Here is a 15656-nt window from a genome sequence, read left to right as displayed (position 1 = left end):
CCTCTCTGAACCTGACAGGATATTTCCACGGAACACTGCTGCTGTTCTCGTCAGGCCTCAGATCTACAGCATCACAATGCTTGTTGTTATGACTACTAATAATAATGTCATATTTACATCTTCCTGTCCTCCCCCTGATGTCAAATCTATTTGCCTTTGAAATGTTTTTAATTGTTATTGATAGGTTATTTTTTCATCATAAGTAAACAACATGGAAATACATACTACATGTCCTATTTCTATCTTCCTGGAAGACTTGAGTCATACTGACATGTAGTCTTATTGACATGTAGCCATACTGACATGTAGTCATATACTGACATGTAGTCTTATTGACATGTAGTCTTATTGACATGTAGCCATACTGACATGTAGCCATACTGACATGTAGTCATATACTGACATGTAGTCATATACTGACATGTAGTCATATTGACATGTAGTCATACTGACATGTAGCCATACTGACATGTAGCCATACTGACATGTAGTCATATACTGACATGTAGTCATATACTGACATGTAGTCATACTGACATGTAGTCATACTGACATGTAGTCATACTGACATGTAGTCATATTGACATGTAGTGATATACTGACATGTTGTCTTATTGACATGTAGTCATATACTGACATGTAGTCATATACTGACATGTTGTCTTATTGACATGTAGTCATGTTGACATGTAGTCATATACTGACATGTAGTCATATACTGACATGTAGTCATACTGACATGTAGTCATACTGACATGTAGTCACACTGACATGTAGTCACACTGACATGTAGTCATATTGACATGTAGTCATGTTGACATGTAGTCTTATTGACATGTAGTCTTATTGACATGTAGTCATACTGACATGTAGTCTTATTGACATGTAGTCTTATTGACATGTAGTCATATACTGACATGTAGTCATATACTGACATATTGTCTTATTGACATGTAGTCATATACTGACATGTAGTCATGTTGACATGTAGTCATATACTGACATGTAGTCATACTGACATGTAGTCTTATTGACATGTAGTCTTATACTGACATGTAGCCATACTGACATGTAGTCATATTGACATGTAGTCATATACTGACATGTAGTCATACTGACATGTAGTCATACTGACATGTAGTCTTATTGACATGTAGTCTTATTGACATGTAGTCTTATTGACATGTAGTCATATACTGACATGTAGTCATATTGACATGTAGTCATATACTGACATGTAGTCTTATTGACATGTAGTCATATACTGACATGTAGTCTTATTGACATGTAGTCATATACTGACATGTAGTCATATACTGACATGTAGTCTTATTGACATGTAGTCATATACTGACATGTAGTCATATACTGACATGTAGTCATATACTGCCATGTAGTCATACTGACATGTAGTCATATACTGACATGTAGTCTTATACTGACATGTAGTCATATACTGACATGTAGTCATACTGACATGTAGTCATATACTGACATGTAGTCATATACTGACATGTAGTCTTATTGACATGTAGTCATATACTGACATGTAGTCATATACTGACATGTAGTCTTATTGACATGTAGTCATATACTGACATGTAGTCATATACTGACATGTTGTCTTATTGACATGTAGTCATATACTGACATGTAGTCATATACTGACATGTAGTCATACTGACATGTAGTCATACTGACATGTAGTCACACTGACATGTAGTCACACTGACATGTAGTCATATTGACATGTAGTCATGTTGACATGTAGTCTTATTGACATGTAGCCATACTGACATGTAGCCATACTGACATGTAGTCATATACTGACATGTAGTCATATACTGACATGTAGTCATATTGACATGTAGTCATACTGACATGTAGCCATACTGACATGTAGCCATACTGACATGTAGTCATATACTGACATGTAGTCATATACTGACATGTAGTCATACTGACATGTAGTCATACTGACATGTAGTCATACTGACATGTAGTCATATTGACATGTAGTGATATACTGACATGTTGTCTTATTGACATGTAGTCATATACTGACATGTAGTCATATACTGACATGTTGTCTTATTGACATGTAGTCATGTTGACATGTAGTCATATACTGACATGTAGTCATATACTGACATGTAGTCATACTGACATGTAGTCATACTGACATGTAGTCACACTGACATGTAGTCACACTGACATGTAGTCATATTGACATGTAGTCATATTGACATGTAGTCATGTTGACATGTAGTCTTATTGACATGTAGTCTTATTGACATGTAGTCATACTGACATGTAGTCTTATTGACATGTAGTCTTATTGACATGTAGTCTTATTGACATGTAGTCATATACTGACATATTGTCTTATTGACATGTAGTCATATACTGACATGTAGTCATGTTGACATGTAGTCATATACTGACATGTAGTCATACTGACATGTAGTCTTATTGACATGTAGTCTTATACTGACATGTAGTCATATACTGACATGTAGTCATATTGACATGTAGTCATATACTGACATGTAGTCATACTGACATGTAGTCATACTGACATGTAGTCTTATTGACATGTAGTCTTATTGACATGTAGTCATATACTGACATGTAGTCATATTGACATGTAGTCATATACTGACATGTAGTCTTATTGACATGTAGTCATATACTGACATGTAGTCTTATTGACATGTAGTCATATACTGACATGTAGTCATATACTGACATGTAGTCTTATTGACATGTAGTCATATACTGCCATGTAGTCATATACTGACATGTAGTCATATACTGACATGTAGTCATATACTGACATGTAGTCATATACTGACATGTTGTCTTACTGACATGTAGTCTTATTGACATGTAGTCATATACTGACATGTTGTCTTACTGACATGTAGTCTTACTGACATGTAGTCTTACTGACATGTAGTCATATACTGACATGTTGTCTTACTGACATGTAGTCTTATTGACATGTAGTCATACTGACATGTAGTCTTATTGACATGTAGTCTTACTGACATGTAGTCTTACTGACATGTAGTCTTACTGACATGTAGTCTTACTGACATGTTGTCTTACTGACATGTTGTCTTACTGACATGTTGTCTTACTGACATGTAGTCTTACTGACATGTAGTCATATACTGACATGTTGTCTTACTGACATGTAGTCTTACTGACATGTAGTCATACTGACATGTAGTCATACTGACATGTTGTCTTACTGACATGTAGTCATATACTGACATGTTGTCTTACTGACATGTAGTCTTATTGACATGTAGTCATATACTGACATGTTGTCTTACTAACATGTAGTCATACTGACATGTAGTCATATTGACATGTAGTCATATTGACATGTAGTCTTACTGACATGTAGTCTTACTGACATGTAGTCTTATTGACATGTAGTCTTATTGACATGTAGTCATATTGACATGTAGTCATACTGACATGTAGTCTTATTGACATGTAGTCATATTGACATGTAGTCATATACTGACATGTAGTCATACTGACATGTTGTCTTATTGACATGTTGTCTCCTCTCTATCAGGTGCGTGTGGACAGTGGCATCCAAGAAGGAAGTGACATCAGTATCTACTATGACCCAATGATCTCCAAGGTCAGCTACTGTGTGTTCCCTCAAACTGCCCAACACAATCACATTGCCCTTTCCAATATGTTTTACTGATCTATAATGTGAATGTCCCTCTGTGCTCGCCGTAGCTGGTGACCTATGGCGACACGCGCGCTGAAGCCCTGCAGAGGATGGAGGCGGCTCTCGATAACTACGTCATCAGAGGTAAGACTCACTCACTCACTCACTCACTCACACACACACACTCACACACTCACACACTCACACACTCACACACTCACACACTCACACACTCACACACTCACACACTCTCTCACTCTGTGTTGGGTGTTAGAGCTTTCTGGAAGCATCTTCAGTACCTCAAGACTATGACATTTTCTGTATAGCTACACACATGTAGAGGTTCTAATCTCTACCGCTGTCTGTCTGTTGTTCCTGTGTGTGTGACTGTCCAGGGATCTGATCTCTACCTGTCTCTCTGTTGTTCCTGTGTGTGTGACTGTCCAGGGATCTGATCTCTACCTGTCTCTCTGTTGTTCCTGTGTGTGTGACTGTCCAGGTGTGACCCACAACATCCCCCTGCTCAGAGAGATCATCACCCACCCTCGCTTCATCTCTGGTGACATCACCACTAACTTCCTGCCAGAGGAATACCCAGAGGGGTTCAAAGGTCACCAGCTGACCTCCGAGGGTCGCAGGGAGCTCGTCGCCACCGCAGCCGCTCTCTACGTCTCCGCACAGCTCCGCTCCCAGAGGTTCCTGGGTAATCTCAGGTACATTAAACCCATTCAAATAACCGGGGGAACTTCTTGTAAGAATTGGTGCTGGAACAGCACATAGATGAAGCACCATCTTGGTCAGGTTGATACTGTAAAAGATCTTTAAAAGATTTAACCCGGGGCGGCAGGGTAGCCGAGTGGTTAGAGCATTGGACAAGTAACCGAAAGGTTGTAAATTCAAATCCCCGAGCTGACAAGGTACAAATCTGTCGTTCTGCCCCTGAACAGGCAGTTAACCCACTGTTCCCAGGCCGTCATTGAAAATCTTACAAGAATTTGTTCTTAACTGACTTGCCTGGTTAAATAAAGGTAAAATTAAAAACAGAGAGGAGGTAAAAACACCAAGAGGTTCTAGTTGACATCAGAAAGAGCTAAAGCTCTCGTTGTTCCTCATGTGTTAATTATTGTGCTGTTTCACTGTGTCTGAATGTCCATTGTCTGTTTTTACAGAGGTTATCATTGTGTTGTGTGTTTAAACCGGTGTTTTACATGTTCCATTGTTTTGTAGCACCGGCTCAGTCCTGCAATATGTCACCAGTTAACAGAGCTGTATCCTAGCGTGGTGTAGCAGTCTGCTGGTCAAACTGTTTGACTTGATTCTCTCTGTCAGCCCTGCCATCTGTCTAAACATCTGGCCACATTTTCTTCTTTCTTTTTCGGATCGTTTCCTTTCGTTGTTCATGAACCGCCGGGGGTCGGTCTTTGTAGTTGCAGTCAGTGGTAGAGGACCCCTCCCTCCCTCCCTCCCTCCCTCCCTCCCTCCCTCCCTCCCTCCCTCCCTCCCTCCCTCCCTCCCTCCCTCCCTCCCTCCCCCTCCCTCCCTCCCTCCCTCCCTCCCTCCCTCCCTCCCTCTCTCTCTTTCTCTCTCTCTTTCTCTCTCTCTTTCTCTCTCTCTTTCTCTCTCTCTTTCTCTCTCTCTTTCTCTCTCTCTCTTCTCCTCCTCCTCCCTCACCCCTCCTGTCTCCTCCCTCTCTCTCAGAGCAGGGATACACCAGACAGATCCTTCTACAGTGGAGTGTTCCAAAGAGCATGACCAGTAAAGCCTCAACACTATAGTTAGCCATCAACATTTTATAAACATTTATATCTTTTGAATTTCTGGTTCAAAAGCTAAACTTGTATGTTTTGGAGCTGTTGATTATGTTAATTTATACCCTGCTCATTTCAAGTGTCTTTGTTCATAAAAGTTGTATTAGGAAGGTTGACTGAGAGGTCAGCTGGCTGTGATCTCCTTGGTTCAGTAACAGAGCAGCAGACTGGTCTCTGGTGTCGGGAGAGAGAGGAGGCAGCTGTCAGTCAGTGGAGGAGCTGACTCTGTTTATACAGCTTCCTCTGACCCTCAGAGAATAGCTCTCTGAGACTGATACTAATGGGAAAGGTGTGTGTGTGTGTTTCAGGGTGTCCACCACCCCCCAGGAGCAGAGGCAGTGGGAGCTGTGTGTGGAGTTGGAGAAGGGAAACCACAAGGTCGCTGTGTCACGCTCTGGATCTACGTTCACTGTGAGCGACACACACACACACACACACACACACACACACACACACACACACACACACACACACACACACACACACACACACACACACACACAGTGGGGCCCGAAATTATTGACACCCTTGATAAAGATGAGCAAAAAACTGTATAAGGTAAATCATTTAAATACTGAGATCTATTTTATGCAACAAAAAGGGGAATTTCTATTATTTGATACTAATATAATTACTCAAGGAAAGACATTTTGTTTAACAAGTTAGTTTTGATTCTCTCAAAGGTAGGGATCAACATTATTGACCCCCCCCCCAATACTTCACCTTGCGTGGATAACAGTAACGAGCCTTTCTCTAAAATGTTTCAGGAGAACACATTAGGAGGGATCTTGGACCGTTCCTGTCATGTCTTGTTATGTCTGTTCCTGTCCTTTCTCTTCACTCTGTCTCTCTCTGCTAGTCTTTTTAGGTTACCTTCTCTGTCTCTCATTCTTCAGCTGTTCTACATCTCCCCTAACTAGCTCATTCACTCTTTCCCACCTGTTCTCTCTTCCCCCTCTGATTAGGTCTCTATTTCTCTCTCTGTTCCTGCTACTTTCAGTGTCTGATTCTTGTTTGTGTTTTTGATGCCAGAAGCAAGCTGTCGTCTCGTTTCCTTCCACCTTGTCCTATCCTGTCGGAGTCTGCCTGGCAGGTGCATCCTGCATTATACTAACGTTCTTTTTGTTCCATTGACTACGTTGGAAGAGGATTTATGCCATTCCTGTTTTTTCATTAAAGAACTCTGTTTTCTGTTAAAACCGCTTTTGGGTCTTCACTCAAGTACATAACAGAAGAATCAGACCAAGAATGGACCCAGCGGCTCCGGACCCTTTTCACTCCGCCGTCGAGATCCAGGGAGCGATGCTAGGCAGACACGAGGAGGAATTGTCTGCTGCTCGACATGCCGTTGAGACCCTGGCCGTCCAAGTCTCCGACCTCACAAGACAGGTTCACCAACTCCACCTCGATCCACCGCCCACTTCCAGGGTTTCCGAGTCTCCGGAGCCCAGGATCAACAACCCGCCGTGTTACTCTGGGGAGCCCACTGAGTGCCGCTCATTCCTCACTCAGTGTGATGTGGTGTTCTCTCTCCAGCCCAACACTTACTCCAGGAGCGCAGCCCGCATCGCCTACGTCATTTCTCTCCCCTTACCGGACGGGGCGCGTGAGTGGGGCACGGCAATCTGGGAGGCGAGGGCTGAGTGTATTAACCAGTATCAGGACTTTAAGGAGGAGATGATACGGGTTTTTGACCGTTCTGTTTTTGGGGAGGAGGCTTCCAGGGCCCTGTCTTCCCTATGTCAGGGGAATCGATCCATAACGGATTATTCTATTGAGTTTCGCACTCTCGCTGCCTCTAGTGACTGGAACGAGCCGGCTTTGCTCGCTCGTTTTCTGGAGGGTCTCCTCGTCGAGGTTAAGGATGAGATCCTCTCCCGGGAGGTTCCTTCCAGTCTGGACTCCTTAATAGCTCTCGCTATTCGCATAGAGCGACGGTTTGATCTTCGTCGCCGAGCTCGTGGAAAGGAGCTCGCGTTCTCCGTTGCTCCCCTCTCCACATCACTGCCACCTGCCGCATCACTGCCACCCTCCTCCGCCGGCTCGGATGCTGAGCCTATGCAGCTGGGGGGTATCCGCATCTCGGCCAAGGAGAAGGAACGGAGAATCACCAATCGCCTCTGTCTCTACTGCGGCTCCGCTGGTCATTTTATCACCTCATGTCCAGTAAAAGCCAGAGCTCATCAGTAAGAGGAGGGCTACTGGTGACCGCAACTACTCAGGCCTCTCCTTCTGGATCACGCACTACCTTTCCGGTCCATCTCCGCTGGCCCGGTTCATCTGCTTCCTGCAGTGCCTTGATAGACTCTGGGGCGGAGGGCTGTTTTATGGACGAGACCTGGGCTCGGGAACATGACATTCCTCTCAGACAGTTAGGGGAGCCTACGGCCTTGTTCGCTTTAGATGGTAGTTCTCTCCCCAAGATTCAGCGTGAGACGCTGCCTTTAACCCTCACTGTCTCTGGTAATCATAGCGAAACCATTTCTTTTTTAATTTTTCGTTCACCTTTTACACCTGTTGTTTTGGGTCATCCCTGGCTAGTGCGCCATAACCCTTCTATTAATTGGTCTAGTAATACTATCCTATCCTGGAATGTTTCTTGTCATGTGACCTGTTTAATGTCTGCTATCCCTCCTGTTTCCTCTGTCTCTTCTTCACAGGAGGAGCCTGGTGATTTGACAGGGTTGCCAGAGGAGTATCACGATCTGCGCACGGTGTTCAGTCGTTCCAAGGCCACTTCTCTCCCTCCACACCGGTCGTATGACTGTAGTATTGATCTCCTTCCGGGAACTACTCCCCCGGGGTAGATTATACTCTCTGTCGGCTCCCGAACGTAAGGCTCTCGAGATTATTTGTCGGTTTCGCTCGACGCCGGTACCATAGTCTCCTCCTCCTCTCCCGCCGGAGCGGGGGTTTTTTTTGTTCAGAAGAAGGACGGGTCCCTGCGCCCATGCGTGGATTATCGAGGGCTGAATGACATAACAGTTAAGAATCGTTATCCGCTTCCTCTTATGTCTTCAGCCTTCGAGATCCTGCAGGGAGCCAGGTTTTTCACCAAATTGGACCTTCGTAACGCCTACCATCTCGTGCGCATCAGGGAGGGGGACGAGTGGAAGACGGCGTTTAACACTCCGTTAGGGCACTTTGAATACCGGGTTCTTCCTTTCGGCCTCGTTAACGCTCCAGCTGTCTTTCAGGCACTAGTTAACGACGTCCTGAGAGACATGCTGAACATTTTTGTTTTCGTTTACATGGACGATATCCTGATTTTTTTCACCGTCTCTCTCGATTCATGTTCAGCACGTGCGACGCGTCCTCCAGCGCCTTTTGGAGAACTGTCTTTATGTGAAGGCTGAGAAGTGCACTTTTCATGCCGCCTCTGTCCCTTTTCTCGGTTCCGTTATTTCCGCTGAGGGCATTAAGATGGATCCCGCTAAGGTCCAGGCTGTCATTGATTGGCCCGTTCCTAAGTCACGCGTCGAGCTGCAGCGCTTTCTGGGCTTCGCTAATTTCTATCGTCGTTTCATCCGTAATTTCGGTCAGGTGGCAGCTCCCCTCACAGCCCTTACTTCTGTTAAGACGTGCTTTAAGTGGTCCGTTTCCGCCCAGGGAGCTTTTGATCTTCTTAAGAATCGTTTACATCCGCACCTATTCTTGTTACACCTGACATCTCTAGTCAGTTTGTTGTTGAGGTTGACGCGTCAGAGGTGGGCGTGGGAGCCATTCTTTCTCAGCGCTCTCTCTCTGACGGCAAGGTCCATCCTTGCGCGTTTTTCTCTCATCGCTTATCGCCGTCAGAACGTAACTATGATGTTGGTAATCGCGAACTGCTCGCCATCCGCTTAGCCCTAGGCGAATGGCGACAGTGGTTGGAGGGGGCGACCGTTCCTTTTGTCGTTTGGACTGACCATAGGAACCTTGAGTACATCCGTTCAGCCAAACGACTTAATGCGCGTCAGGCTCGTTGGGCTCTGTTTTTCGCTCGTTTCGAGTTTGTTATTTCTTATCGTCCGGGCTCAAGAAACACCAAGCCTGATGCTTTATCTCGTCTCTTCAGTTCTTCTGAGGTCTCCACCGACCCCGAGGGGATTCTCCTGACGGGCGTGTTGTCGGGTTGACTGTCTGGGGAATTGAGAGGCAGGTAAAGCAAGCTCTCGCTCACACTCCGTCGCCGCGAGCTTGTCCTAGGAACCTTCTGTTCGTTCCCGTTCCTACTCGTCCGGCCGTTCTTCAGTGGGCCCACTCTGCCAAGTTAGCCGGCCACCCCGGCGTTCGGGGTACGCTCGCTTCCATTCGCCAGCGTTTCTGGTGGCCCACTCGGGAACGTGACGCGCGTCGATTTGTCGCCGCTTGTTCGGTCTGCGCGCAGACTAAATCTGGGAACTCTCCTCCTGCCGGCCGTCTCAGACCGCTTCCCATTCCCCTCTCGACCGTGGTCTCACATCGCTTTAGATTTTATCACCGGACTGCCTTCATCAGCGGGGAAGACAGTTATTCTTACGGTTGTCGATAGATTCTCTAAGGCGGCTCATTTCATTCCTCTCGCTAAGCTCCCTTCTGCTAAGGAGACGGCTCAGATCATTATCGAGAATGTTTTCCGAATTCATGGCCTTCCGTCTGACGTCGTTTCCGACAGAGGCCCGCAGTTCACGTCTCAATTTTGGAGGGAGTTTTGCCGTTTGATTGGGGCTTCCGTCAGTCTCTCGTCCGGCTTTCATCCCCAGTCTAACGGTCAAGCCGAACGGGCCAATCAGACTGTTGGTCGCATTTTTTACGCAGTCTTTCTTTTCGTAACCCTGCGTCCTGGTCAGAACAGCTCCCCTGGGCAGAGTACGCCCACAACTCGCTTCCCTCGTCTGCTACCGGTCTATCTCCTTTTCAGAGTAGCCTCGGGTACCAGCCTCCGCTGTTCTCATCTCAGCTCGCCGAGTCCTGCGTCCCCTCCGCTCAGGCTTTTGTCCAGCGTTGCGAGCGCACCTGGAAGGGGGTCAGGTCGGCACTTTGCCGTAATAGGCGCAGACTGTGAGGGCCGCTAATAAGCGTAGGACCAAGAGTCCTAGATATTGTTGCGGTCAGAGAGTATGGCTCTCCACTCAGAACCTTCCCCTTAAGACAGCTTCTCGCAAGTTGGCCCCGCGGTTCATTGGTCCGTTCCGTATTTCTCAGGTCATTAATCCTGTCGCAGTGCGACTTCTTCTCCCGCTATCTTCGTCGCGTTCACCCGGTCTTCCATGTCTCCTGTGTTAAGCCCGTTCTTCGCGCCCCCGCTCGTCCCTCCCCCCATCCTTGTCGAGGCGCACCCATCTACAGGGTTCGTAAGATTTTGGACATGCGCCCTCGGGGCCGTGGTCATCAGTACCTAGTGGATTGGGAGGGGTACGGTCCTGAGGAGAGGAGTTGGGTTCCCTCTCGGGACGTGCTGGACCGTTCGCTGATCGATGATTTCCTCCGTTGCCGCCAGGTTTCCTCCTCGAGTGCGCCAGGAGGCGTTCGGTGAGTGGGGGGGGTACTGTCATGTCTTGTTATGTCTGTTCCTGTCCTTTCTCTTCACTCTGTCTCTCTCTGCTGGTCTTTTTAGGTTACCTTCTCTGTCTCTCATTCTTCAGCTGTTCTACATCTCCCCTAACTAGCTCATTCACTCTTTCCCACCTGTTCTCTCTTCCCCTCTGATTAGGTCTCTATTTCTCTCTCTGTTCCTGCTACTTTCAGTGTCTGATTCTTGTTTGTGTTTTTGATGCCAGAAGCAAGCTGTCGTCTCGTTTGCTTCCACCTTGTCCTATCCTGTCGGAGTCTGCCTGGCAGGTGCATCCTGCATTATACTAACGTTCTTTTTGTTCCATTGACTACGTTGGAAGAGGATTTATGCCATTCCTGTTTTTTCATTAAAGAACTCTGTTTTCTGTTAAAACCGCTTTTGGGTCTTCACTCAAGTACATAACAGTTCCTCCATACACAATCCTTCCAGATCATTGATATCCTTCGTCTGGGCTTATCAACTGCCCTCTTCAATTCAAAACCACAGGGGTTTCAATGGGGTTTCAGGTCCGGAGACTGACATTGCCATTTCAGAATGTTGATTCTTGTTGCCAATTAACAATTTCTGTGTGTTTTTTGATGTGTGCTTGGGGTTATTGTCTTTGCTGGAAGATCCACTTGTGACTAAGTGTCAGCCTCCTGGCAGAGACAACCAGGTCTTTAGCTGAAAGGTCCTGCTACTGGGTCGAGTTCATGATGCCGTTGACCTTATGAACAAGGGCCTCAGGACCAGTGGAAGTAAAATAGCCCCATAACATCAACGACCCACCACCATGTTGTACTGTAGGGAGGGGGGTTCTTTCTGATCATTTAGACTCCAAACCCACCACCATGTTGTACTGTAGGGAGGGGGGTTCTTTCTGATCATTTAGACTCCAAACCCACCACCATGTTGTACTGTAGGGAGGGGGGTTCTTTCTGGTCATTTAGACTCCAAACCCACCACCATGTTGTACTGTAGGGAGGGGGGTTCTCTCTGATCATTTAGTCTCCAAACCCACCACCATGTTGTACTGTAGGGAGGGGGGTTCTTTCTGGTCATTTAGTCTCCAAACCCACCACCATGTTGTACTGTAGGGAGGGGGTTCTTTCTGGTCATTTAGACTCCAAACCCACCACCATGTTGTACTGTAGGGAGGGGGTTCTTTCTGGTCATTTAGTCTCCAAACCCACCACCATGTTGTACTGTAGGGAGGGGGTTCTTTCTGGTCATTTAGACTCCAAACCCACCACCATGTTGTACTGTAGGGAGGGGGTTCTTTCTGGTCATTTAGTCTCCAAACCCACCACCATGTTGTACTGTAGGGAGGGGGGTTCTTTCTGGTCATTTAGACTCCAAACCCACCACCATGTTGTACTGTAGGGAGGGGGTTTCTTTCTGGTCATTTAGACTCCAAACCCACCACCATGTTGTACTGTAGGGAGGGGGTTCTTTCTGGTCATTTAGACTCCAAACCCACCACCATGTTGTACTGTAGGGAGGGGGTTCTTTCTGGTCATTTAGACTCCAAACCCACCACCATGTTGTACTGTAGGGAGGGGGGTTCTTTCTGGTCATTTAGACTCCAAACCCACCACCATGTTGTACTGTAGGGAGGGGGTTCTTTCTGGTCATTTAGACTCCAAACCCACCACCATGTTGTACTGTAGGGAGGGGGGTTCTTTCTGGTCATTTAGACTCCAAACCCACCACCATGTTGTACTGTAGGGAGGGGGGTTCTTTCTGGTCATTTAGACTCCAAACCCACCACCATGTTGTACTGTAGGGAGGGGGTTCTTTCTGGTCATTTAGACTCCAAACCCACCACCATGTTGTACTGTAGGGAGGGGGTTCTTTCTGGTCATTTAGTCTCCAAACCCACCACCATGTTGTACTGTAGGGAGGGGGTTCTTTCTGGTCATTTAGTCTCCAAACCCACCACCATGTTGTACTGTAGGGAGGGGGTTCTTTCTGGTCATTTAGACTCCAAACCCACCACCATGTTGTACTGTAGGGAGGGGGGTTCTTTCTGGTCATTTAGACTCCAAACCCACCACCATGTTGTACTGTAGGGAGGGGGTTCTTTCTGGTCATTTAGACTCCAAACCCACCACCATGTTGTACTGTAGGGAGGGGGTTCTTTCTGGTCATTTAGACTCCAAACCCACCACCATGTTGTACTGTAGGGAGGGGGTTCTTTCTGGTCATTTAGACTCCAAACCCACCACCATGTTGTACTGTAGGGAGGGGGTTCTTTCTGGTCATTTAGTCTCCAAACCCACCACCATGTTGTACTGTAGGGAGGGGGGTTCTTTCTGGTCATTTAGTCTCCAAACCCACCACCATGTTGTACTGTAGGGAGGGGGTTCTTTCTGGTCATACCTTCTCATTTAGTCTCCAAACCCACCACCATGTTGTACTGTAGGGAGGGGGGTTCTTTCTGGTCATTTAGACTCCAAACCCACCACCATGTTGTACTGTAGGGAGGGGGTTCTTTCTGGTCATTTAGACTCCAAACCCACCACCATGTTGTACTGTAGGGAGGGGGGTTCTTTCTGGTCATTTAGACTCCAAACCCACCACCATGTTGTACTGTAGGGAGGGGGGTTCTTTCTGGTCATTTAGACTCAAACCCACCACCATGTTGTACTGTAGGGAGGGGGGCTCTTTCTGGTCATTTAGACTCCAAACCCACCACCATGTTGTACTGTAGGGAGGGGGTTCTTTCTGGTCATTTAGACTCCAAACCCACCACCATGTTGTACTGTAGGGAGGGGGTTCTTTCTGGTCATTTAGACTCCAAACCCACCACCATGTTGTACTGTAGGGAGGGGGGTTCTTTCTGGTCATTTAGACTCCAAACCCACCACCATGTTGTACTGTAGGGAGGGGGTTCTCTCTGATCATTTAGTCTCCAAACCCACCACCATGTTGTACTGTAGGGAGGGGGTTCTTTCTGGTCATTTAGTCTCCAAACCCACCACCATGTTGTACTGTAGGGAGGGGTTCTTTCTGGTCATACCTTCTCATTTAGTCTCCAAACCCACCACCATGTTGTACTGTAGGGAGGGGGTTCTTTCTGGTCATTTAGTCTCCAAACCCACCACCATGTTGTACTGTAGGGAGGGGGGTTCTTTCTGGTCATTTAGTCTCCAAACCCACCACCATGTTGTACTGTAGGGAGGGGGGTTCTTTCTGGTCATTTAGTCTCCAAACCCACCACCATGTTGTACTGTAGGGAGGGGGTTCTTTCTGGTCATTTAGACTCCAAACCCACCACCATGTTGTACTGTAGGGAGGGGGTTCTTTCTGGTCATTTAGTCTCCAAACCCACCACCATGTTGTACTGTAGGGAGGGGGTTCTTTCTGGTCATTTAGTCTCCAAACCCACCACCATGTTGTACTGTAGGGAGGGGGTTCTTTCTGGTCATTTAGTCTCCAAACCCACCACCATGTTGTACTGTAGGGAGGGGGTTCTTTCTGGTCATTTAGACTCCAAACCCACCACCATGTTGTACTGTAGGGAGGGGGTTCTTTCTGGTCATTTAGACTCCAAACCCACCACCATGTTGTACTGTAGGGAGGGGGTTCTTTCTGGTCATTTAGACTCCAAACCCACCACCATGTTGTACTGTAGGGAGGGGGTTCTTTCTGGTCAGTCATTTAGACTCCAAACCCACCACCATGTTGTACTGTAGGGAGGGGTTCTTTCTGGTCATTTAGACTCCAAACCCACCACCATGTTGTACTGTAGGGAGGGGGTTCTTTCTGGTCATTTAGTCTCCAAACCCACCACCATGTTGTACTGTAGGGAGGGGGTTCTTTCTGGTCATTTAGACTCCAAACCCACCACCATGTTGTACTGTAGGGAGGGGGTTCTTTCTGGTCATTTAGACTCCAAACCCACCACCATGTTGTACTGTAGGGAGGGGGTTCTTTCTGGTCATTTAGACTCCAAACCCACCACCATGTTGTACTGTAGGGAGGGGGTTCTTTCTGGTCATTTAGACTCCAAACCCACCACCATGTTGTACTGTAGGGAGGGGGTTCTTTCTGGTCATTTAGACTCCAAACCCACCACCATGTTGTACTGTAGGGAGGGGGTTCTTTCTGGTCATTTAGACTCCAAACCCACCACCATGTTGTACTGTAGGGAGGGGGTTCTTTCTGGTCATTTAGACTCCAAACCCACCACCATGTTGTACTGTAGGGAGGGGGGTTCTCTCTGGTCATTTAGACTCCAAACCCACCACCATGTTGTACTGTAGGGAGGGGGGTTCTTTCTGGTCATTTAGACTCCAAACCCACCACCATGTTGTACTGTAGGGAGGGGGTTCTCTCTGGTCATTTAGACTCCAAACCCACCACCATGTTGTACTGTAGGGAGGGGGTTCTTTCTGGTCATTTAGACTCCAAACCCACCATCATGTTGTACTGTAGGGAGGGGGGTTCTTTCTGGTCATTTAGACTCCAAACCCACCACCATGTTGTACTGTAGGGAGGGGGTTCTCTCTGATCATTTAGACTCCAAACCCACCACTGGTGCGCCTGGACCAAGAGCTCTGTCTTCATGTCATCCAACATGTATGTAAACTCCTGGAGTTTCCTGAACTACATTGACACTGGGATTGGAACC

The 15656-nt window shown here is 46.7% G+C and overlaps 1 protein-coding gene across 1 annotated transcript in view; it reads left to right on the top strand.

Annotated features, from left to right (window-relative positions):
• LOC135530391 (propionyl-CoA carboxylase alpha chain, mitochondrial-like) overlaps window positions 1-15656 on the top strand; it is a 54298-nt gene that overhangs the window by 24089 nt on the left and 14553 nt on the right. The window contains exons 10-13 of the mRNA XM_064958726.1: window positions 3593-3661; window positions 3766-3841; window positions 4197-4410; window positions 5814-5916. Coding sequence (XP_064814798.1) covers window positions 3593-3661; window positions 3766-3841; window positions 4197-4410; window positions 5814-5916 — 462 coding nt within the window. The remainder of the gene's footprint in view (window positions 1-3592; window positions 3662-3765; window positions 3842-4196; window positions 4411-5813; window positions 5917-15656) is intronic.

Source organism: Oncorhynchus masou, unplaced genomic scaffold, assembly GCF_036934945.1.
Source record: "Oncorhynchus masou masou isolate Uvic2021 unplaced genomic scaffold, UVic_Omas_1.1 unplaced_scaffold_1330, whole genome shotgun sequence".
NCBI lineage: Eukaryota > Metazoa > Chordata > Actinopteri > Salmoniformes > Salmonidae > Oncorhynchus > Oncorhynchus masou.
The sequence above is the reverse complement of the archived record's forward strand: the minus strand, read 5'-3'. Positions and strand labels throughout refer to the sequence as shown.